This window comes from Oncorhynchus kisutch, linkage group LG21 (genome assembly GCF_002021735.2).
Source record: "Oncorhynchus kisutch isolate 150728-3 linkage group LG21, Okis_V2, whole genome shotgun sequence".
NCBI lineage: Eukaryota > Metazoa > Chordata > Actinopteri > Salmoniformes > Salmonidae > Oncorhynchus > Oncorhynchus kisutch.
In genome coordinates, this window is record NC_034194.2 from 15,988,788 (window position 1) to 16,014,450 (window position 25,663).

General features: G+C 43.4%; 1 protein-coding gene across 9 annotated transcripts in view; it reads left to right on the plus strand.

Moving 5' to 3' along the window:
- The window catches only part of lama2 (laminin, alpha 2), a 137,600-nt gene that overhangs the window by 96,630 nt on the left and 15,307 nt on the right, over positions 1 to 25,663 (plus strand). For 5 of the 9 annotated variants that reach the window (XM_031800294.1, XM_031800298.1, XM_031800296.1 and 2 more), the window contains 14 exons: positions 80 to 166; positions 320 to 513; positions 8,456 to 8,598; positions 9,645 to 9,743; positions 18,265 to 18,376; positions 21,068 to 21,230; positions 22,015 to 22,225; positions 22,357 to 22,473; positions 22,890 to 23,053; positions 23,156 to 23,294; positions 23,994 to 24,096; positions 24,264 to 24,380; positions 24,811 to 24,993; positions 25,247 to 25,252. In XM_031800294.1, the coding sequence (XP_031656154.1) occupies positions 80 to 166; positions 320 to 513; positions 8,456 to 8,598; positions 9,645 to 9,743; positions 18,265 to 18,376; positions 21,068 to 21,230; positions 22,015 to 22,225; positions 22,357 to 22,473; positions 22,890 to 23,053; positions 23,156 to 23,294; positions 23,994 to 24,096; positions 24,264 to 24,380; positions 24,811 to 24,993; positions 25,247 to 25,252 (1,838 nt within the window). The remainder of the gene's footprint in view (positions 1 to 79; positions 167 to 319; positions 514 to 8,455; positions 8,599 to 9,644; positions 9,744 to 18,264; positions 18,377 to 21,067; positions 21,231 to 22,014; positions 22,226 to 22,356; positions 22,474 to 22,889; positions 23,054 to 23,155; positions 23,295 to 23,993; positions 24,097 to 24,263; positions 24,381 to 24,810; positions 24,994 to 25,246; positions 25,253 to 25,663) is intronic. The other 4 variants (XM_031800295.1, XM_031800297.1, XM_020455532.2 and 1 more) reach the window with 3 other exon arrangements.

The window sequence follows — 25,663 nt, forward strand, 5'->3', positions numbered from 1 at the left end:
AGGTCACAGAGACACAGGTGCATGGCTCTACTACTGTACAATAAAGCAGCTCTCATCTGTAGCTCTCTCGTTCTCTCAGTTTCAGCCCTACCTGTGTAACAGAGGGATTCAACGACTACCACTGTACTGCCTGCCCTGAGGGCTATGAGGGAAAGTACTGTGAGAGGTACAAACTATCTCCTCAACATTTACAAACCCCAACATGCTCTTTGTGAATCATACTGAACTCACCTCATCAGGGACCTTGCCGCCCCACATTGCTAACTGAACATCACTTTCTGTTAGTTAGCTACACTAAACCCTGCTGTCGCTCCTCTAGATGTGCCACGGGTTACCATGGCGACCCCCGTGCCCCCGGCGGGATGTGTAAGGAGTGTAAGTGTGACCCGTACGGGGCGTGGCCCCAACCGTGTGACCCCCGCTCAGGCCAGTGCCACTGCCGGCCCGGGGCCACTGGACGCACCTGCAGCCAGTGCATGGAGAGGCATGTGTGTGGGCCCTCTGGGATTGTGTGTACGTATACTAATATAACTTACTGTAGCACTGTTTTCAATACACACACAAACACAATTACTAGTACAGAAAATCAGCAAGGTTTCTTTGTAGGACTTTCTTGGTTGTTTTTTGTTCATTCAATATTCTAGACTTATCCTTTTTTTTAAATCTTTTTTTTTAACCTTTTATGTGAGTCTAAAGTGGTAGGAAATTACTTAGGGGACAGTTGTAAAACTGCTTAGTTATCCAGGCCTTCTTGAGGATTATAATCTTCATAAGAGGGAATTTAGAGATTATTGAATTCAAAGACTTTGTAGTGATTTTTTTACAAATTATTATTATTTATTTATTTATTCAGGGGAACCCAATTGAAGCCAGGGTCTCATTCTTAATGGTGCCCTGAGAACATACAATTCTCAAATCAACATGATAATTCAATAAAACAGCAACAACAACCAATACACTACAACATACAACAGATACACTACATTTCAACAACACAAATAAGTTATTGCAATCAACCAAAACACTCACAAACCTCTGTGAATGTGTTCCTCATCAACGTTCTAAACTGCCCTATTGGCACCAGAGAATCAAGATGTAATGAGGATGGTAAATGATTGCAAACATAAAGGCTGATTTACCTAGGGACCTTAAGAGTTAACAAACCTTGTGAGCGGGTTTGGTACCTTGTTTTTGAGTCGACGTCCGTGCCCCGCGTAAATCTAATTTGCATTGTTAAAAAAATCCCCATGAAAATCTGTTTAAGCTAGAGATATCCGTTGTTTTGCATGAGCTGTGTCTCAATCCACCGCATCTGCATTGGCAGGTGGCAGAGCGACAGCGGTGTTTATCAGACCAGGAGACATCTTGAAAATGTGTCTTCTCACAAAAACGTCTGTAGCCTCCGAACGGTATAATATGACCCCTTTATGGCTAGATGAGACTCTGGTGAACACGTACATGTTGGCTGTTTTGCTCTAGAAAGCCCACAAGCTTCACAAGACTCGTCTGAAGGTAGCCCGGTACCAGTTAAAATAATTTCTGGAAATATTCATGAAAGTAGTGCCCCAAAAAGTTAAATATGGGTAAAAAAAAAATAATAAACTGAGCTTTCTTATATCTCTCAAATATAGGACCTGCAGTATGTGACTTGTTTCAGGAAACTAGGCGTATGTCGCGCGTTACTACTTCACAGGAGCGGCATTTGAACGCACATTTTTTTATCAAAATGCGTTTTTGGGCAGAAATGCCTTCTGGAACATGTGAACTTTGAACCTGGTTGGTTATCTCCCTGCAGATTCATGCATGGTAGTAACTTTATGAGTTGGGATTATGGTTCATTGTTTGGCTAGCTAGCTACATGTCTAAACAAAAGACTTCACTATGCAAGTAACTATTTCAATAGACTGTTTATGATGTCACTGCAACAACTGTCAATAGATGTAGCTGGTAAATTAGCTCTGGCTATCTATTCCGATTTCAGAGTACTCTCGTCTGAGTGTGCCAGAGCGCAGAATAACTGACGAATTTACGAACGCTCAACACACGTTGAGTATGGCCGGTATCAGTAAACGTTGCCAAAAAAGTGTAATTAAATTGTTTCCAGCAGCACAGTTGCAGTCACCAATGCTCTGGATAACATAAAAACAGCCTAACCAGCTCTGCTAGGGCGTGTAAAATGGTCAGGGAGCTGTTATCTTATTTGTGTCTGGAATAAGCTAGCAAGCTAGCCAATGTTAGCCAGTTAGCTCGGGTGCTTGACTGCTGTTGTTAAGTCAGAATTCTTGGATCAACCCTACTTTTCACCCAGAGCGTCCAGTGTGCGCGCTCTGAACGCTGCGAGAGCGAAATGCTCTGAATTAACGAATGGACAATCTGACAACTGTCAGTTTATAAACGCCCAGAGCACACTCTGGCACTCCAGATTAAGTTAATGAACACACCCGTTAAATTTACGAACACACCCGTAGTATAAGCCAGCCTTTAGTTTTGAAATATTTGGTACATAGCCTCACATGTGAATCCTTAAAGAGATGGGTGGGGCTAAAGCTTAAAAAGGTGTGAACGATGCTGAATGGGTGTAGACAAAGGTGAGCTCTCCAGTAGGTACCAAAACATTCAAGGGACATTTTCTCAAAAGTGAGGTTACAAGTTTAGCAACGTTCAAAGCAGAATTACTTGTATAATATGTGTATGATATACCATTTTCTAGCTCTGAGTCTATACTATCTTCAGTTTCTTGGCAATTACTCACATGGAATAGCCTTCATTTCTCAGAAAAAGAATAGCCTGAGGAGTTTCAGAAGAAAGTACTTTGTTTCTGGACATTTTGAGACTGTAATGGAACCCACAAATGCTGATGCTCCAGATACTTAACTAGTCTAAAGAAGGCCAGTTGTATTGCTTCTTTAATGAGAACAACTGTTTTCAGATGTGCTTACATAATTTCAAAAGGGTTTTGTAATGATCAATTAGCCTTTTAAAATGATAAACTTGGATTAGCTAACACAACGTGCCATTGGAACCCGGGAGTGATGATTGCTGATAATGGGCCTCTGTACGCCTATTCCATAAAGAATTTGCCATTTCCAGCTACAATAGTCATTTACAACATTAACAATGTCTACACTGTATTTCTGATCGATTTGATGTTATTTTAATGGACAAAAATGTGCTTTTCTTTAAAAAACAACGACATTTCTAAGTGACCCCAAACTTTTGAACGGTAGTGTATATACAAGTATGTGGACACCCCTTCAAATGGATAGTTTTGGCTATTTCAGCCACACGCATTGCTGACACAGGTGTATAGAACCAAGCACACAGCTGTGAAATCTCCATAGACAAACACTGGCAGTAGAAGGGCCTTGAGTAACGAGTCATGAGTAACGTGTAAAAAACGCCTTTCCTCAGTTGCAACACACTACCGAGATCCAAACTGCCTCTGGAAGCAACGTTAGCACAATAACTGTTTGTCGGGGGCTTCATGAAATGGGTTTCAATGACCGAGCAGCCGCACACAAGCCTAATATCACCCTGCGCAATGCCAAGCAACAGCTGGAGTGGTGTAAAGCTCGCCGCCATTGGACTCTGGAGCATGGGAAACGCGTTCTCTGGAGTGATGAATCACGCTGCACCATCTGGCAGTCCGATGGACGAATCTGGGTTTACCGGATTTCATGAGAACACTACCTGCCCAAATGCATAGTGCCAACTGTAAAGTTTGGTGGAGGAGGAATATTGGTCTTTGGCTGTTTTTCATTGTTCAGCTTAGTTACAGTGAAGCGGAATCTTAACACTACAGCATACAATGATATTATATATATATATTCTGTGCTTCCAACTTTGTGGCAACAGTTTGGGGAAGGTCCTTCCTGTTTCAGCATGACAATGCCCACTTGCACAAAGCAAGGTCCATAAAGAAATGGTTTGTCAAGACTGGTGTGGAAGAACTTAATTGGCCTGCACAGAGCCCTGACCTCCACCCCATCTAACACCTTTGGGATGAATTGGAACGCAGACTGTGAGCCAGGGCTAATCGCCCTACATCAGTCCCCGACCTCACTAATGGTCTTGTGGCTGAATGGAAGCAAGTCCCTGCAGCAATGTTCCGACATCTAGTGGAAAGCCTTTCCAGAAGAGTGGAGGCTGTTATAGCAGCAAAGGGGGGGCCAACACTATATTAATCCCCATGATTTTGGACTGAGATGTTGGACGAGCAGACGTCCACATACTTTTGGTAATGTAGTGTATGTTGGAAGCTTGTGCAGCAGAGCTTTGTTAACGAAAAAGGAGAAATTAAGTGATCTACGGAAATTTAGAGAGGGCCAGCTGACCTTCTGAATAAGGGTGCAGCGAGTATTAAACCTGTCACCTGTGATAAAGCGAAGTGCGCTATGGTACACTGCATCCAAGGTTTTTAGGTTAGTGGCTGCTGCATTCTGATTAAAGGTGCCACCATAATCAAGATCTGGCAGTTTCCTGCTGTTTCCTGCTGTTTAGAGAGGCATGATGTAGTTCTATAAAAGAAGCCTACTTTAAATCTCAGCTTCTTAACTAGCTCATCCATATGTTGTTTAAACTTCAAATGTTTGTCAATCCAAAATCCCAGATAATCCTCCAATGCCATCTGTGTGTAAACCATCTGAAATATTTCTAAGAGAATTAGACATGCATTCAGTTTTTCCTGTGTTAAGTATCAATTTCAAATCAACAAGGGCTTTCTGCAAGGCAACAAAATCAGATTGCAGCTGGTCAGTAGGGTCAACAGCAGTAGGGTCAACAGCATACAGATGAATGTTACAGGTTTTTGCAGATAGACCAGTATTATTTATATAAATAGTAAAGAAAACAGGTCCTGAAATCTACCCTTGCGGGACACCTATAGTAATATCAAGGTACCTTGACACCATCAGAAAGCACACATGGTGTCCTGTCTGACAGATAGTTCCCAAACCAATTGCAAGACGCCTGGAATGAGTAGGTGATGGTTGACATTATCAAAGGCAAGTGTAGCTGCTGAAACAGTGCTATGTCTCGGTCTAAAACCAGACATTAAGAATATAATTTGAAGTTAAAAAGTAAAAAATTAGCTGAGCGTTTGCCAGTGATTGTAATATTTTTGCAAGGCAACATAGTTTAGATATGGGCAAAAGATATCTAGGTCAGAAGGCCTTTGTGAAGGGGGAGGACATGTGTCGCCTTCCAAATCTTAGAGATAGCGCCAGAAGCAATTTTTGAATAAAAAAAGTGGGTCAAAGGTTATATAATGATGGGGGCAGAAAGCTGCAGTAAAAAGGGATCAAGCTATTCATCTCCTGTGAATTTTTGTACATCAATTTTTTGCAAGGCACTTAGTACAAGTACAGCATTGACATAAAATGGCTTTAAGAGTGAGTGCCTGGAAGTGCATCATTCTCTGCTATCTATGTAGAGGTGTATAAAGGACTTTCTTTAGTGGAACTTGAGGTATTTTCTAAAAATATTCTTTCAAATAGGTGGCCAGCTGAGGCCTAATGGTCATAAAAAAGCACCACAACTTTCATTTTTGTCTGTTATGGTACCAGAGGCTGTCATAACCTGCTGGGGTAATGAGGAGGTGGAATTACATTTTTACCACTTTCCAGAATTTAGCTGGAATTTTCACCACTTTCAGATACACAATTCAAGAAGAATGGTGACTTTGCTTTTCTAACCAGAGTAAGACATCTATTTCTCAAATGTCTAAAGGACTGCTAGTCAGAGATAGAATCAGTCAATAGTAGCCTTAGCCCAAGCTAAGTTTATTTCATCAAATCTTTCAGACAATTCATGCATAAACCATGGGTTAGATCTGCCCTTTACCCTTCATCTTTTTTATGGGGCATGCTTATCTGCAGCAGAGTTAAAAAGAAAGGACACACCCAATCATGCAACCCCAGGTCATACAGGAAATGTTGCTTATTGAAAGTTCAAAAATGTATTTTTGTAATAATGCGCAAACAAAATGTTGGTAGTTTAGTATCTCTAATGCAGACGATGGTCACTGAGCTCGTTAGCAAAGTTTCCAATGGCTGTATACTTATGAGGGGCGTTTGTCAAAAAGAGTAGATTTTTCAGGCTGTTTTAAGTTGGGGCAGGTTGGTTTAGTTATCAGTTGAGTTCAATTTAGCTCAGTGCAAATATCTTTCAGTTTATCTGATACTGGTATCTGATACTGGTATCAACCAATCCTGGTTAAAATCCGATCATTTGCTTTGAGCAATTGGCAGGGCCGAGCGAGACAATGTACTACAGGCTATATTATATATATCCCACGGCAGACAACATGTTATCCCAAGCGCCAATCCCAAAGTAAACAAAGAGGGTGGTCACTATATTTGTCAAAAAATAAGTCGAAGTTATCAAAGGTTCATTTGTAACATTGTTTGCGCTTGAATTATTGTAATTTCTTTGAGACTACATGTTATCATACTTCAGGCAATGAATTGTACTGTATGTTTTAGATTCAATTCTGTCGGCTACGGTGCCAACTAACCTGGCAAGCTGACTATCTGAAATAATGTCGAACTGTTTCCAGTCGTGGACTCTAGCAGGTTTCCTGAAGCAGTGATGGTAGGAGTCCATTGCTTGTTAGATACAGTATGTCAGATGATTCAGGTGAAACTGATTTGCTGCATGTTGTCTTGCCTTTGGGGAGGGTAACAGGATTTGCATCTATTTCATGCAGTGTGTGCATTTTGGAGTGTTTTATGACAAACTCTCACATTCACAGGATGTGTGCTCTCTTACTGTGTGGATTGTCAGGCCTTCCTCCTTTATAACAGTGGGTCTATAAAAAAAAATCATTTTCTGACATGTTAATTTCTCAACTCATTTTTTATGTGGCAAAATTCAGGAGAAATTCAAAGAATATGATAAATTCACACATGGCTTGTTGATTGTAGTGGTGTGTGTGCGTGTGTGTACTGTGTGTGTTTTGTTTCTCGTCGCTTGTGGCATGTCGAACACTCATAATGGGCTGCCAAAAGCCGTTTCACACTGTGTTAAATTTCACGCTCGAGATCCCTTCCCCCAGTGCTGCTCCTGTCTAATCTCAAACCAGCACAGAAACTCTAGGATTCTCCAAAGCCTAAAGCGTAGAGGATAGAGGACGGCTACCTTGAAGGGTTTTCAGAGAGTGGTTGTGTCTTTTGAAAGAGCGCTGGTGTGTGTGGGGGAATGGGATGAAACTAAACTAAACAAGGTGAAGGAGGAGGAAGCTGGGGTTCAACCCGTTCCACCATGTCGCTCAGATTTAAAAAGCACTTCTCCTAGACTTTGTCCTCTTTTCCAGTGCTAACATAGTCGCCCTTGTACATACCCCACATGAAAGTGTATAGTATACTATGGTATAAATACTATAGTATTCACAGTATCATTTTTGCAGACTTTACTGTAATGTTTTTGTGGGCATGTATTTATTGTAGTATACTGTAGTATTCATAGTTAACTATAGAATCAATTCTGTAGTAAAATAAAACTGTAGTATATACTGTAGTAATTCATGTAATATTTTTACATACTGTAGTTTACTGTCGTATTTACTGTAGTGTTTTTGCAGACATTACTATAGTATTTACTATAGTGTTTTTGTTTGACTAATCTTTGACATAGAAGTAGAGGCCTACTGGAAAAATACAAAAATAGCACATTTTCCATAAACTGTAGGCAGGTAGGACTGGGGTCTGAACAGATAGTTCAGAGCTTCTGCTTTTTTCTATAGCCTATAGGGAACACAATATATAGTATATACTTGGCATGTAAAGTTTCTCACTTACGGGTGGCACAAATTGGGATATGGAGAACTGGAATGGGCAAGGTATACCCAAATTAAATACTGTAGTGTTTACTAAAAAAGTGTAGTGTTTTTGCAGATTGTAGTGTTTTTGCAGACATTACTGTAGTATTTATTATACTATTCTACAGTATACTACTACATTCTATAGTAAGTACTACACATGATCGAGGGATACTACAGCGTGTAATATAGTATTCTACAGTATACTACAATTTACTACAGAATTCTATAGTAAGTGCTGTAGTATATATATAGTAATATATAGTAAATATAGTAAACTAGTATTTTTTTCATGCGTGACAGTACATGTCCCTTTGGTAGAGATGTTGCCAGGCAACAAGCTACCATTAGCATCCCCATGCCCTTGGGGTTGACCCTTTGACCCCAAGTAGAGTGTCTTGGTGTCCCAATGAGAGACTGTCCCAGTGTCCCCCATATACACACCCACACACAGCTTCAGAGCTCAGTGTCACCCTGACCACACACGTTAGCTGGGATTATTATTTGATTCTCTGAACGAGCCTGAACGCTCTCTAATGGTTTTAATTGGTGTCATTAGAGAAACCTCTAATGACGAGTGTTCTAACTGCCAATGTGTGTGTGTGTGCGTGTTGATGTCGGTGTGTGTGTGTGTTACAGCCTGTGATGATGACTGTGCCGGGCTCCTCATCAGAGATATGGATAGACTGCATCGTATCATCACCAGTGTCAACCTCACCACACCTCTGCCACCGCCCTACAAAGTCCTCTACCGGTTTGAGAACATGACGCAGGAACTCAAGGTGAATAGAAGGCACCCAAACACTTCCTTTAGTGTTCACCTTCGCTCCAAAGAGCGAGTACTACAATATTCCTGTATTAGACAAATACGATATCCAGATTCCTAAGATCACGTTTGTCTCTGGAGGCCTACATTCAATTTGGCGTGTTTGTTTACTCACACTAGTGAGTACCTGACTGAATTGCTAAGATGAACAGAATCAGTTGTGATTAAGTTGCCCACATGGACAAGGTGCTGTGTAAATATCTCTCAGCTGTTAGTGTCTCAGGGGGGGGGACGTGGAGCCCGACTCACACCCCGGTTTCAAACACTCCTCATATCCCCTCCAGACAATACCATAGCTCCACTCCGTTCAGCTTACGGCATCCACCTCTCTCTCACACACAAAGAACAAAGACACAAACACCACACTCTGTAACAGTGATATAACAGTGATATATTACACAAACAGTGGTATTCAAACGCATCTCAGCGGTGCGATAACAATAGTGCATTTCCCTCAAATCCTCGGAAAGCAGAGGAGATGGAGCTGGAGATATAAGGCACAACAAAGATGCAGATTATTGCTAAAGGGCATCGTGAGGGGGGCCAATGAAGACATCACTTAATTGCTACCCTCATGTGGAAAGCCAGATCATTGGCTCAAGCTGCGTTTTTGGAGTCCACTGAGCTAGATGCCCTTTTCCAGCTGCTGGTGCTCTGCTCCTTATAGGCCTGTGAGGAGATGTCTGGCAGGAGCCCTCCTGGCATAACACTGATGAATTGGGCTGGGGTGGATGGTTAAATACAGGGTATCGAGGCTCTGCTCACACCTCTCTCCCCAGACCCATGGTGATTTAAACAGTAGATGACCTTTCTGCCTAATGCCCCATTCTGACATTCTCCCCTGTGTGTGTGTGTGTGTGTGTGTGTGTGTGTGTGTGTGTGTGTGTGTGTGTGTGTGTGTGTGTGTGTGTGTGTGTGTGTGTGTGCGTGTGTGTGTGTGTGTATGTGCGTGTGTGTGTTTGTGTGTGTGTGTATGTGTGTGTGTGTGTGTGTTCCACACAGCACATGCTCTCGCCGCAGAATTCGCCGGAGAGGCGCCTGCAGCTGGCCGACAGTAACCTGGGCAGCCTGGTGACAGAGATGGACGATCTGCTGAGTCGGGTAGGTAGGACACTCAGGCCAGGCTGACACTGTCCACTCCTGAGTTCCCAGGGGCGGCCACTACTGTCCCTGTGGCCACTATGTGGCTGTCCTGGCTCCCTCATCACAGTCTAGTAAAGGGGTCAACTGAAACTGGACCATCCCAATTCATAAAGCCATCAAAAGACAGCCTTGTATGTACGTTTACAAGAATTAGTGTGAAAGATATAGGCAGTTGTGAGTGAAGGTTTTTATTTATTTTCTAAAAACAATTGGAATGACAAGGTTAGTCAATCAATATTTTGATTGATGTTAGGTCATACGTCAGCTTTCAATTGATACATACAGTCACAAAAAAAGTGAGCATTACGACAATAGATTGTTTTGTTTCTTTTTTTCAAATGAATCTGTCATTAAAAGAAAGATATCAACTTCAAGTGTGGACAGGAACCCGAGGACTGAAAACAGATGAATACTTTTGTATTTAACTTTGAGATACCGGTTCCAGCAAGGTTTTCTTTGTGTCTGAGAACATAGAATGTTCTGTTGCAGAAAGATCCTTGGATAGACAAAAAAATTAAGAAAAGATATCTAATGTAAAATATACTGTGTCTGTAAAATGTATATACTGTAGTATGTGTAAGCTAAAAGTATAAGCCTAAGTATTGTTGTCTATTAGTTTACCCTAATTAGGGGAGGGGTGGTAGGGTTACGAGAAAATAATAAAGAAGGAAAATATATTTAATATATTTACAAAAATACAAAATGTATATATATACGTATATGGGGGATTGGAAAGGATGCAGACAATTACATTGCTAGAAGCCACAATCTATGTGCATTATTAAAGCTGATCAAAATATCCTTGGATGGAGCTTTCTCTGTTAAAAACAAACCATCCACACTCTATAAAAGACATGTACTTCTCCTTTTTCTGACAAAAAAGAAATACATTCTGCCATTGATGTTTTCCCTGATTCTGTCCTCATAACTCAATAGGCATTCAAGACCACTTCGTTATGTTGCCTGTTAAAGTACGTTTAAAGCTACTTTAACAGTACCTCCTCCAAGTTGTAAATCACCTGCTGAGCATCTCGTGTTGTTCCTCGCTAAAAACAAAGATGCGTAGTGTCTTTCAACCTTGGTTATTGTAAAGAATTCATTCATTTTCTTTGACACTGGTTCTTTGTGTATTCATGGACTTTCTCTGTTGATTCGTACACACAGGAACAGTATATACCGATTGACCTTGTCAGGCCAGTAGCAAGGCCTCACACATTTCTTTTGATACCCCTACCCAAGGTATAACAAAACACAACCATGTTTTTCCATATCTCCAAGGTCTCCCATATATGAAATGGATGGTTGTGTAAAATTATTTTACTGCAAAAGTGGTTAAATTGATAGATATTGGGACACATCCCCTAAACTAAAACAGTACAGAATAATGCCTTGCTGGAGGAGGGGTAGGTCATGTAACCAAATATCGCACGCTCTGATATTGCTAAAATGTGGAATATAAGTAGGCAGTTGTCTGCCCTAAATACACAAACAAACAGCATTAGGATATTTTCATGCATCTTGGAAATATAGGCCTGTAAACATACAGATACAATAGGCGGAAATATCAACTATGATTATACCATTTACATTTTAGTCATGTTGCAGACGCTCTTGTCCAGAGCGACATACAGTTAGTCCAAGATAGCTGGGTGAGACAACCATATACAGTGCCTTGCGAAAGTATTCGGCCCCCTTGAACTTTGCGACCTTTTGCCACATTTCAGGCTTCAAACATAAAGATATAAAACTGTATTTTTTTGTGAAGAATCAACAACAAGTGGGACACAATCATGAAGTGGAACGACATTTATTGGATATTTCAAACTTTTTTAACAAATCAAAAACTGAAAAATTGGGCGTGCAAAATTATTCAGCCCCTTTACTTTCAGTGCAGCAAACTCTCTCCAGAAGTTCAGTGAGGATCTCTGAATGATCCAATGTTGACCTAAATGACTAATGATGATAAATACAATCCACCTGTGTGTAATCAAGTCTTCGTATAAATGCACCTGCACTGTGATAGTCTCAGAGGTCCGTTAAAAGCGCAGAGAGCATCATGAAGAACAAGGAACACACCAGGCAGGTCCGAGATACTGTTGTGAAGAAGTTTAAAGCCGGATTTGGATACAAAAAGATTTCCCAAGCTTTAAACATCCCAAGGAGCACTGTGAAAGCGATAATATTGAAATGGAAGGAGTATCAGACCACTGCAAATCTACCAAGACCTGGCCGTCCCTCTAAACTTTCAGCTTAGAGGGACGGCCATCTGATCAGAGATGCAGCCAAGAGACCCATGATCACTCTGGATGAACTGCAGAGATCTACAGCTGAGGTGGGAGACTCTGTCCATAGGACAACAATCAGTCGTATATTGCACAAATCTGGCCTTTATGGAAGAGTGGCAAGAGCGGGAGATGCCCTCCCATAGGAGAGGGCCAAGAGACCAGAGGTGTAGGGTTTGAACATAGCCTGAAGGTAGGGAGGGGCAGTTCCTCTTGCTGCTCCGTAGGCAAGTACCATAGTCTTGTAATTGATGCGAGCTTCGACTGGAAGCCAGTGGAGTGTGCGGTGGAGCGGGATGACATGGGAGATCTTGGGAAGGTTGAACACCAGGTCGGACTGCAGCGTTCCTGATAAATGCAGGGGTTTAATGGCACAAGCGGGTAGCCCAGCCAACAGCGAGTTGCAGTAGTGCAGACGGAAGATGAAGTGCCTGGATTAGGACCTGTACCGCTTCCTGTGTGATGCAGGGTCGTACTCTATGGATGTTGTAGAGCAACACAAACACAAGCATTTCGCTACACCCGCAATAATCAATCAAATCAAATTGTATTTGTCACATGCGCCAAATACAACAGGTGTAGGGGGACCCCGTGTTGAGGATCACCTTACAGTGAAATGCTTACTTACAAGCCCTTAACCAACAATGCAGTTTTAAGAAAAATATGTGTTAAGTAAAAAATAGATAAGTACATTTAAAAAATAAAATAAAAGTAACAAATGACTAAAGAGCAGCAGTAAAATAACAGTAGCGAGGCTATATACAGGGTGAACCGGTACAGAGTCAATGTGCAGGGGTACAGGTTAGTCGAGGTAATTGAGTTAAAGTGACTATGCATAGATAATAAACAGAGAGTAGCAGCAGTGTAAAAGAGGGGGCGGGGCAATGCAAATAGTCTGGGTAACCATTTGATTAGCTATTCAGGAGTCTTATGGCTTGGGGGTATTTGGCACTCCAGCAACGCTCGCCGTGCGGTAGCAGAGAGAACAGTCTATGACTAGGGTGGCTGGAGTAAATTTTTAGGGCCGTCCTCTGACACCACCTGGTATAGAGAACCTGGATAGCTGGAAGCTTGGCCCCAGTGATGTTCTGGGCCGTACGCACTACCCTCTGTAGTGCCTTGCTTTTGGAGGCCGAGTAGTTGCCATACCAGGCAGTGATGCAACCCGTCAGGATGCTCTCGATGGTACAGCTGTAGAACTTTTTGAGGATCTGAGGACCCATGGCAAATCATTTCAGTCTCCTGAGGGGGAATAGGCTTTGTCGTGCCCTCTTCACAACTGTCTTTGTGTGTTTGGACCATGATAGTTTGTTGGTGATGTGGACAAAGAGGAACTTGGTCTCTGACCTCCTCCCTATAGGCTGTCTCATCATTGTCGGTGATCAAGCCTACCACTGTTGTGTCATCGGCAAACTTAATGATGGTGTTGGAGTCATGCCCGGCCATGCAGTCATGAGTGAACATTGAGTACAGGAGGGGACTGAGCACGCACCCCTAGGGGGATCCCGTGGTGAGGATCAGCATGGCGGATATGTTGTTACCGTCAGGAAGTCCAGGATCCAGTTGCAGAGGGAGGTGTTTAGTCCCAGGGTCCTTAGCTTAGTGATGAGCTTTGAGGGCACTATGGTGTTGAACGCTGAGGTGTAGTCAATGAATAGCATTCTCACATAGGTGTTCCTTTTGTCCAGGTGTGAAAGGGCAGTGTGGAGTGCAATAGAGATTGCATCATCTGTGGATCTGTTGGTGCGGTATGCAAATTGGAGTGGGTCTAGGGTTTCTGGGATAATGGTGTTGATGTGAGCCATGACCAGCCTTTCAAAGGTTGTATTTATTTGACCTTTGACCTTGATCGTGTTTCTTGGCCCAAGCAAGTCTCTTCTTATTATTGGTGTGCTTTAGGAGTGTTTTTTTTGCAGCAATTCGACCATGAAGGACTGATTCAGTCTCTGAACAGTTGATGTTGTGATGTGTCTGTTACTTGAAGCATTTATTTGGGCTGCAATTTGGTAACTCTAATGAACTTATCCTCTGCAGCAGAGGTAACGCACTACCCTCTGGGTCTTCCTTTCCTGTGGCTGTCCTCATGAAAGCCAATTTCATCATAGCGCTTGATGGTTTTTCCAACTGTACTTGAAGAAACTTTCAAAGTTCTTGAAATGTTCCACATTGACTGACCTTCATGTCTTAAAGTAATGATGGACTGTCATTTCTCTTTGTTTATTCTAGCTCTACTTGCCATAATATGAACTTGGTCTTTTACCAGATATGGCTATCTTCTGTATACCACCCCTACCTTGTCACAACACACCTGATTGGCTCAAACGCATTAAGAAGGAAAGAAATTCCACAAATTAACTATTAACAAGGCACACCTGTTAATTTAAATGAATTCCAGGTGACTACCTCATAAAGCTGGTTGAGAGAATGCCAACATTGTGCAAAGCTGTCATCAAGGCAAAGGGTGGCTACTTTGAAGAATCTAACAAATAAAATATATTTTGGTTTAACACTTTTTTCTGTTTACTACATGATTCCATATGTGTTAATTCATAGTTTTGATGTCTTCACTATTATTCTACAATGTAGAAAATAGTAAAAAAAATAAAAAAAACATTGAATGAGTAGGTGTGTCCAAACTTTTGACTGGGACTATACATCCCTCATTTTCCTCACTGATACTAAATGTGCAAGGTTGATTCAAAGTCTTTGAGGTGACCAGGACATGAGTGTGTCCTAACAGGGTGAGGAGACAAAGTAGCCAGTGGTGGTTGTAGTTCTGGGGCCTGACCAGTTTGCACAGTTAACTGGTCATTCGGGGCAAGCTGTAGCGACAATGGTATTATCCTTCCTGTATGTCTGGCGGAGTATTGGGGCTTTGAGATGATCTGTGTTCATTTCGCTGTAGGCAATCAGCAGATGCAGCTTGCATACCAACGAGACCCCATTGACTAACAACTGGAATGTTATCCCTGCCTGAATGATGCCGGGGATACTCCAGTAGTGGAATGGTTGCTTGTCTGGTTGTGAAAGAGCTGTCGTGTTTTTCATGTTAAATGTGGCGTACTCCTGCAGGTCACGTCCTACATGTTAGGCTTTATATTCATTTGGAAGTCAGGTAGGATGATAATATGGCCGTTATGAGATGGAGATGTGATGAGTAACAGCACCTGTGACAGTGACCTCAGGTTACTTAGAGGTTAGTTCGAGTGTAGCTGGATCATAGACTATGACTAAGAAGCGTTGGTTGTGAGGGACATAGCACAGCTCCACAGCCATATACATTTGAAGATGATCCCTGGGCGTCGATGGACAGTAAAAGGTTTGCAGAGGAGGTGGAGATGATCAAGCAACTGTCTCACAGTCAATCCCCAGCCAACATAAACTATCATATACAGCAAGTTTTACCATCCCAATGTGCATCTTGTTTAGCCATAAATGGCATATGTCCTTATAGAGATGTTGGGAATACTGCAGATTCCCAGACCAATGCATGAGTCACCCCAGCAGGAAAGCCCAGTACAGGTGTCAAATGGGCTGGCCAGCCAGGGTTGGTAGCAAAATGGGTACATATGAGGACAATGCACGCCAGAAATTTCCAGACGGCATTTTGGCTATTGAATGGCCTACTGACGTGTGGCAGTCTATTTGCATGGTGTCTCTGTCTCTAGTAACTGCCTGGGAAGAGGACTGATTGTGGAGTGGGCTTATCAAGGACAGTTCTGGGAGGTTAAGGATGGCACTGACATTGGAGAGGTGCAATTCCTATGACATATGAAGGCCCAATAAGATGGCATTGACTGTCAGGTTGGGTTGGTTCATTGTAGTGAACACCTGCCTTATGCGCTTGTCGTGTGTGGTTTGCACCTTCACCCATACACCGTGATGACGCCAAGTCAACACTGCAACTCCAGGGCAGACAGCCAGGACGGTGGACATGATTGTCGGGAAGAAGCGATGTGCCGGCTCAACCCAAACACAATAAGAGTGCATCGAACCATTCCAATGTGCATCACAAATGCAGTGAGCCAGCAGAAGGCCTTGTTGGATTCAGGCAGACGTATTGGACTAGCAATTAATCAAAGCTCAATTCTGAATGGTAAGGAGGCGACTTAAAGGAGAACTTCATCCAAAAACGATCTTTTGGTACTTGTTTCATTAGTCCATTGTTGATATACACTGAGTGTACAAAACATTAGGAACAGCTTCCTAATATTGCACCCCCTTTTGCCCTCAGAACAGCCTAAATTTGTTGGGGCATGGACTCTACTAAGGGGCAAAAACACGCACCACAGTGATGCTGGCCCATGTTGACTCCAATGCTTCCCACAGTTCTGTCAAGTAGGCTGGATTTTCTTTGGGTGGTGGACCATTCTTGATGCATACAGAAAACTGATGAGCGTGAAAAACACACATACACAATCCATGTCTCAATTGTCTCAAGGCTTAAAAATCCTACTTTAACCTGTCTCCTCCCCTTCATCAACAGTACATTGAAGTGGATTTAACAGGGGGCATCAATAAGGGATCATAGCTTTCACCTGGATTCACCTGGTCAGTCTATGTCATGGAAAGAGCAGGTGTTCCTAAGGTGTTAGCGTGTTAGCAATCAGTGCAGCATTTTGCATAATATGATGCTAAATGCATCATACCAGCTGTATTTCTGTATTTCGAAAGTTACATATCTTGAAAACTTGATTGCTGACATACAAAAATGGAAATATAGTGTATCAATAATAGACTAATGAAACAAATATCATGGGTGGAGTTTTCCCTGCAGGGGCAAGTTATATCACAGTGGGGGCAAGTTATATCACAGTGGGGGCAAGTTATATCACAGTGGGGGCAAGTTGACGAGCTAGGGAGAGGGTGTCAGAGTCCAGGGTTGGATTCTCTTTTCTTTCGTTGGAGCCTCCCTGTTGCTTCACTGATTCTCAAAGATGCTCGTGTCTTGGAATGCTTCGTGTTGCCATGCCAAGCAGAATGCTTCCTTTTTTATACTGTATATCCAGACAAATGTGTTTGAATGTGTATGGTGGGCATATTGGCTTCTTAACATAGTTGAAGTACACAAAAATATTATTGAGTACAAGTACAGTACACAAATCTGAAAAATTTATCTAATTTTAAACACGCACAGATATGCACGTGTTTAAACCACCGTTTAATGGTAATGTGGCAGCCATATTGGGATTTTGGATGCCATATTGATTTGGAGTCAAGTCTAGCGGGGCCGTCTAATGTAATTGCAAGAGTGGAGGCGAAACATATCAAATCCACAGAGGAACCTTTCACTGGAAAATAAATGACAGTTTTCAGTGTCTGAGCCCACTTGCCTTAGAGCTGATAACAACATACACAACATGTTCAACTGTATCCGAATTTTAGTAATATCAGTGTTAGCCATTTTGGGTTGCATGAGCTTGCATGAGCATTGTTCTGCACTTTTTGAGTTTAGGGGGTGTTTTCCTTAGAGCCAATTACAATAGCCAGCCATCATCAAAAAAACACGCCTTAATATATGTATATTTGTCAGGCAGGACCATACAGAACTGAGAGCTTGGAAATGTGTAACCCGCTATGGGCCGGTTTACCAGAAACGGATTACCAGACTGAAGTTTTCATTCATCTTAAATATTAATCATTGATATTTCCGCCGATTATATCTGTGTGTTTACAGGCCTATATTTCCAAACTGCTTTAATGTTTGTTTGTGTATGCAGGGCAGACAATTAACTACTTGTATTTCACATATTAGCAATATCAGAGCTTGCAATATTGGGTTACATGGGCTTATGTTGCCCCCCCCCCCCTTCCTCCTCCTCTTCCTCTAGCAAGGAACACTGTTTGAGTTAAGGGGGTATGTCACAACATAACAGCTTTTGCAGTAAAATATGTTTATACAACCATTCATTCCATTTATGGCTGCTTGAATCCCTCAATCATTATTTTTTAATCTATAGAGCATTTCTGAAAGGTCTGACTGATGGTTATGAAATAGGTTTGTTTGACCAGGTACTCTGAGGCTGTCCATTGTTAGACCATAGGGGGCCACGGGATTCAGGATTGGAAACGGGCAATCAAGGGTGCATCTTGAATGAACACGGAACACTGGCCCATCCTGGATTGGTTTAATCTCTAGCCATCAGTTCATGTCCATCCAACTGATTGAGTGTGTGTGTGTGTGTGTTCTTGCTCAGGCGACCAAAGTGTCGGCAGACGGCGAGCAAACAGGTGACGATGCTAATAGAATCCACAAACGAGCTGAAGACCTGGAACTTTTCGTCAAGAACACCCTACTGGCTGCAGAAGGTACTGCGTCTACATTCCTATAAGATTCTCCCATAATAAAAAAAAAGGTTAAATCTAAATGACTTTTCTGCCATAATGCTAGCTTAGTGTCTGAGAGCAGAGTACTAATTCAGTGTTGTAAAGGCCGGAGGGTCAGGATGTTGAGGGAATTAGTGCCTGGGCTCTGCTGTGTCCTCTGCTCTGTGATTAGGCACCTCTGTGCTGTGACATTCTCTCTGGGTTGAAATTGGAAGATGAATCAGTTGATAAAGGGCCTAGTCGCTGTAGCCGTGTAGCCATGTAATATCCTAATTAATAGGGATGGAGGATGGGGTCTGGAGAAGGCGGTATAATCAGAGTGGACTGGCACGTGGTGGCTCCTCACTGTGGGCAACGTGATTAGTGTCAGCAGGGAACATTTCTCCACCCAGCCTCGCTTGCCTCGCCAGCATGGACTAGCCCCGCTCCACACTCTACAGCAGGTGGGACTGGTACTGCCAGATCTATACGGCACACATACACACACACACACACACATAGACACACACACACACACACAGAGACACATAGACATCAAGCATTTCGCTACACCCGCAATAACTTCTGCTAAATATGTGTATGTGACCCATACAATTTGATTTGATTTACGCACGCATGCACACACACACAGACACACACACACACACACATAGAGATACACACACGCACACATAGAGACACACACGCACACATAGAGACACACACATTGAGAAAAACACACACACACACACATAGAGACACACACACACAGAGAGACACACACACACAGAGAGACACACACACACAGAGAGACACACACACACACACACACACACACACACACACACACACACACACACACACACGCACCCAAACCTTCACTGAAGCTCAAACACAGTCTCTGACCCTTCACAGGATTGGACTGGTTCAAATGGGCTATTGACATGTCTACTGATTGAGCGCAATGACACACTTAACAGATGCCATCCTCATTTACATTAAAATAGTATTTTCTGAAAGATTTCCAAAAAGCAATGAACACACTGAAAGTCAAATTCACAGAGCATGTCTCACTTAACTTCCCCACAGATTTTCATAAGCACATCGAGCAGCTCGTGAAAGCGGTCAGGAAGAGATTGGATAGTTTTTTTTCCATGCTGATGCATTCGTAAACGAATCAATCTGATGATGCGATCCACGGGAACGTTTGTGTTTAATTGCCTTTGAAACATGGTATGTCATTATTCCTCACCGGGCTCCTTTAATAGGTATATATTTTGTCTTTGTAATGCCGTGAAATGTTTATGTTGGAACTCTTCAGGAATGTAAGGAACGCATCCAATTAAGTCTCATCTTCATCTTTTATTTGATGATCTGTTTTCTAATTAGAACCCAGCCGGAGCAACTTCTCTCCCCGTCTCTTTTGAACTGATCGGTTTTTGATTTCAAAGACCACAGTCATTTGATTAAAGTACATTGTTTTGTCAAGCAGAATTTGAATGTCTTTGAACCTAAAAAGAAGTCTCCAATTGCCATTGAATGGGATGTAAAAAAAAAGTGAAACTTTTCTGCTTTTGTTGTCAATCACTTTGTTCTGCCTTGCCTTTGAGCCGCTCATCTAATCTGGGCGCTAGCTAGCTGCTTCTGTAGCTCATCCATCTGTGCTCTGAGAACACGCACACAAAGCTTTGGCTGTGCGCACATGACACGCATATGAGCATGAGCTCATTGCTAATCGTGGCATCTAGTGTCGGTCAAAAGTAGTACACACTTCCTGTACTAACTGGCCCTTGGGCGGGTTGAGAGGCCAGGGTGGATTCAGCATGGCTCTTTGATGTTAGCAGCCTAGCGAACAGACACACAGCCTTTTCAGATCCCCCCCCCCTACCCCCCTCTCTCTCTCTCATCAACGAGGGGGTTCAGCTTGATCTCTCTCCCTCTTTCTCTCTCTTTCTGTTTTTTTCTGTCTGCCTGTGCTGCCCTCCTGCTCTGTCTCTGTCTTTCTGTCTGCCTCTCTACCTGTCTGCCTCTCTACCTGTCTGCCTCTCTACCTGTCTGCCTCTCTACCTGTCTGCCTCTCTACCTGTCTGTCTGTCTGTCTGTCTGTCTGTCTGTCTGTCTGTCTGTCTGTCTGTCTGTCTGTCTGTCTGTCTGTCTGTCTGTCTGTCTGTCTGTCTGTCTGTCTGTCTGTCTGTCTGTCTGTCTGTCTGTCTGTCTCTCTCTGTCTCTGTCTCTGTCTCTGTCTCTGTCTCTGTCTCTGTCTCTGTCTCTGTCTCTCTCTGTCTCTCTCTGTCTCTCTCTCTGTCTCTCTCTCTCTGTACTTTAACATGTGGTAGTCAGTCTGGATGTCTGCCTCTCTCTCTCTCTCTCTCTCTCTCTCTCTCTCTCTCTCTCTCTCTGTCTCTTTCTCTCTGTACTTTAACATGTGGTAGTCAGTCTGGATGTCTGCCTCCAACATAATGGTAATCTTCATGGCATGTCAAAGCAGCAGCAGTGTGTTTTGATGAGAGGAGACATGTCTCAAACTCTGTTCGATTTCTACAACACATTCTGTTCTCAGGCTTTCAGCTAGAGGTGACAGTATAGGACACTATCAGGAGATGGAGAATTGGGCCTTATGGCAGTGTGTATGTGTGTGTGTTTGCATGTGCGTGTTAAAATGAGAATGGCTTCCCCGTGTCCTCTATCCTCCAGTTCTGAAGGTCAAGGCTAAAGAGCTGAATGAGACTCTGGGTAGGAGGAACGGAGCTCCAGAGAAGAGCCTAAACGAGATGCACCAGGAGATCGAGACCATGTTAGCCGAGCTCCGCAAACGCCAGCTGGGAGGCAAGAAGCACATCTCAGAGGAGGAGCTGGGGTAAGGCTTGACTAGTCAACCTCAGATCACAGATAGCATGAGAGATGTCTAGCTATTATAGTCCACACCTGGATGGAACCATCCAGTCATACGCACACATGTTATACACCACTGAATGACTCCTGTGTCATATTTCTAGGAAGGCATCCCCTGCATTTCCTGGGTCATCATAATCTCAGCTAAATAAATGCTTTAATTTCCTAGTAAACGGAGAGGCGATCCCTTTAAAACATACTGGTATTCTGTACCAACTTTTGTTTCTACATTTTTTTATATTCCGGAAATCATTTTCAGCAAATCTCAGCTGAATAAATAAAGTTTACTTTTCTTATGCAAAATCTTAATGAACTAATTAAAAGTGGCCTGAGGTGGGTGATAGGGATATTATTCTAATCCAACCAGTTTCCTTCTGGCTGAGGCCTGGAAGAGTCACGCAAGAAGAAAGAGTGACATCTAGTGGCTGGTCTGATCCTGCGTCAGGAGAAGAAGACCGAAAGGAGAGACAAAGAATATCTTACCTCCTTCTCACACCATACAGTGCTCTGATGTGCTCTTCCCCTCTCCTTGCCTCTTTCCCAATCGACCTCTCTCTCTCTCTCTCTCTCTCTCTCTCTCTCTCTCTCTCTCTCTCTCTCTCTCTCTCTCTCTCTGTCTATTTTTCTCTAAACGCTTCTCTCTCTCTCTCTCTCTCTCTCTCTCTCTCTCTCTCTCTCTCTCTTTATCTCGGTCTATTTTTCTCTAAACGCTTCTCTCTCTCTCATCCTCTGTCTATTTTTCTCTCCAGACTGGCGGAGGCCCTGTACCAGAAGGTGAAGCGTCTCTTCGGGGACCCCCACCAGGCCACGGAGGACCTGAAGGCAGAGGTGACAGAGAAGATGGGTGACCACCGGGCCAAGCTGGATGACGCCCAGGCCCTGATGAAGGACGCCCAGGGGAAGAGCAGGGAGGCTGGGGCCCTTTCCGGACAGAACCAGCGGAACCTCACCACCCTGGAAGTCAGCAGCCTGGTCACACATACATACACATACTAACTATCCCATAGCGATGTATGCACCATCGCTCACAACGTGGGTGGTTGTTTCTGTAAAGTTACTGGAGCTGACTGTTCTTGTCTGTCTGTTTGCAGAGGAAGAGGGATGCTGTGAGCTCAGTGAAGAAAGGAACAGAAGACGTGCTGGCAGACGGAGAGCGCATTCTGGCTGAAGCTAATGGTCTCTCAGACAGCATCAATAAGGAGATTGAGGTATACACACACTTTTGCTCACACACATATCCCAACTCCAATCAGGCCTGTCAAGCCTGTCATTGTGGAAGGAAGACACACCTTTACTCTGTTGGGTTGCTGTTGTGATGTCAGACAGATGTAGCCTGCAGCACTATTGGACTTTACTGTAGACCTTTCTTCTGTCCAGGACTTCATTTGTACATTTGTACGTCCCACCTGCATCAACGAGGGGGTTCAGCTTGATCTCTCTCTCTTTCTGTTTTCTTCTGTCTGCCTGTGCTGCCCTCCTGCTCTGTCCATCTGACTTTCTGTCTGCCCCTTTACTTCTCTCTCTCTCTCTCTCTCTCTCTCTCTCTGTCTGTCTCTCTGTCTCTGTCTCTGTCTCTGTCTCTGTCTCTGTCTCTGTCTCTCTGTCTCTGTGTGTGTGTGTGTAGGATCTGGAGGAGATGGAGCATGAGCTGGGTCCTCTCCATGAGCAGCTGGACTACAGGGTGAGCCGTCTGACCCAGGGCCTGAGTGGCAACACCCTGACTGATCTGCTGCAGGACGCTGAGAACCACGCTGCTGAGCTCAACGAGTCCTCAAACATACTGGACCGGTACAGACAGACAGACAGACATACACAGGCAGACACAGAGGCTGGCTCACAGACAGTGTATTGGCTGGTGTCCTAACCAAGTCTCTTGCTGTCTCCTCATAGCATCCTGGCGGAAGCCAAGAACCTGTCCTTTAATGCCACGGCAGCATTCAACGCGTACAGCAACATCAAGGACTTCATCGAGGAGGCTGACAAGGAGGCAAAGCAGGCCAGGGCACGTGGGACAGAGGCCCTTCAGCTGGTGAGATCTGTGCGTGCGTGTGTGTGTGCGTGTGTGTGCGTGTGCGTGTGTGTGTGCGTGTGTGTGTGCGTGTGTGTGTGTGTGTGTGTGCGCGTGCGTGCGTGCAAGGACTCGAAGAGGACCTCTCTCTCTCTAATGTGCTGAGCAGCAGAGATTTGGCATTTAAACATTTTGCATTTCCTTATTCATTTCCATTTGTAACGCTGGAGAGATCAAAGTTCCAGCACTGTCGTCCTTATTATCATGACTCTGCCTCCTGCAGCAGCAGCCAGCAGAGGTGGCGACAAACCTGTTCCCCCTCTCTTTCTTCTTCCCTTCTTCTCTCTGAAAGCGAGAGGGAGAGGCTCAGCTGGCTGAGAGGCTCCTCAGCCCGTGTGTCCTCTGTTCAAAAACACTGCTTTTCCTCTCCATACACTATTACTGTACTGTAACAAATATAACAAATATTAATTTATGCACTTTAATGTGTTAAGATCTTAATTCATGTGCACCTAAGGTTCTCTATTGATAAAATATATTATAATATATTATAAAATATATTATAAAATATATTAAACAGTGTTTGTGTAGTACAAGATACCTATGAGTATTTTATTTTTGTATGTACACTATGTACACTATGTAATTCTTCTACTACTCATTGTAGAATGCACTTTTCTGATATTCAAGCTTACGTACTTGGTGCACACACACACACAGGCATCAGGACCCAAAGGCTCTTTGAAGGATAACGCCAAGACCTCTGTTCGGAAGAGCGCTCAACTGTGGAACGAAGCCAAGCAGTTAGAGAACGATGTGAAAGGTAAACCCAGTTCCACTGAGACAAAATCACGTTGATCCTCTCCCCATACAACACCCACCAACTGTGATAATAAGCGCCAGACATATTTCAAAGAGCTGTGTTTTTCCTGAGGAGAATTGGCGTAGATATGTGTTTTGGAACCCAAACGGACCGTCTTTGTGTTTCAGAGAACGCTGAGAGTGTGGGCAGTCTCCAGGCCAGGGTGAAAGCTGGCGGCTTTAAGAACAAGGGCTTGCTCAAGGATCTGGACGATACGCTACGGAAGCTGAATGCAATCCCCAATGGTAAACCACCGGAACAACAGTAGGGAATGACCTTTGTTTAAAAAGAAAGCTGCAAATGAAATAATTCTTGTTGATGTGTGTTGCTGCTGGAGCAATTTTGTCAGTCGGAGCCCAGGATGTTTGGAACAGAATGGATCAATAGTGGTGTAGCTAAGAGGTGAGAGGCCACCCGCTCTTGTAGATCCACAGTGACAGAAGTCAATGCGGCACAGTCCAGGTTAAATATGGGAAGGTATCAGGCAGACGAGGCTGCGGGGGGTGCGTTTAAATCATCTGACAGGTGGACAGCAGAGTTGACGTGACGCTTTCTGTAAGGCTGCTAAGACATCATGTAGGACAGACGACCTCCGATAGTCCGTACCATGTTGGATTTACTAGTCTCTCTAGAACTTTAGATTACTACATACTGGATACCAACTGTGTTGTCCAGATACCGCAGCCAAGCTCCAGGCCACCAAGGCCAAGGCAGGAGATGCCAACGACACAGCCAACGATGTTCTGGCCAGACTGAGAGACATGAACCTGAGCCTGATGGGCCTGAAGAAGAACTACAGCAAGCTGGAGGATGACGTCAACAAGGCCAACAACATGATCCAGGACCCTGAAAAAAACAGTAAGAGATCCTCTGGGTGTTGTAGTTCTTAAGGGTAGGCAAGCCTTAGCTGTAGTATCTACTCTATAATAAATGTATTGTCTGCGCCAAGTCATGACTTAAAATGCATTTTTTTTTTTTGGGGGGGGGGGGTTCAATTTAGTGTAGATAGCTATTACTCTGGCTCATTTCTGTCTCACACAATGGCATTGTATAATTATGTACCTCACATATGTTTTTCTTTCTGTCCCATTTTTCTTTTGAACCCCAACAGCAATAAGTATGTATACCTTTCATATTACCTGATTAAAGCTCCTGCATGACGACAAGAGAGAGTACCCAGTAGTGCTGCATGGGCTGTACCATAGCTGCCAGGAAAAATAGGAACAAAAAAATGGCTCTTTCTTCCTTTCGTTCTGTCTTCCTCAGCATTCCATCTCTTTGTTTCACTTCAACGGGATTAAAACGTGTATAGAGCTTCACTCCGCCTGTTATCCTAATGTATGCCTTGGAATGATTACCGGTGGCTAATTATGAGCGCGTGGCAAGCCGTTTACGATGTCATCCTATTCTTTTGCATAACCGCTTTCAGCTCTTTACCTTTCAATAAGTGATTATGATGCCGCCATCTCTCCGCTGATCTCTAACTAATAGGCCTGGCTCACAGAAAGAAGTGGCTCTGGAATTTCTA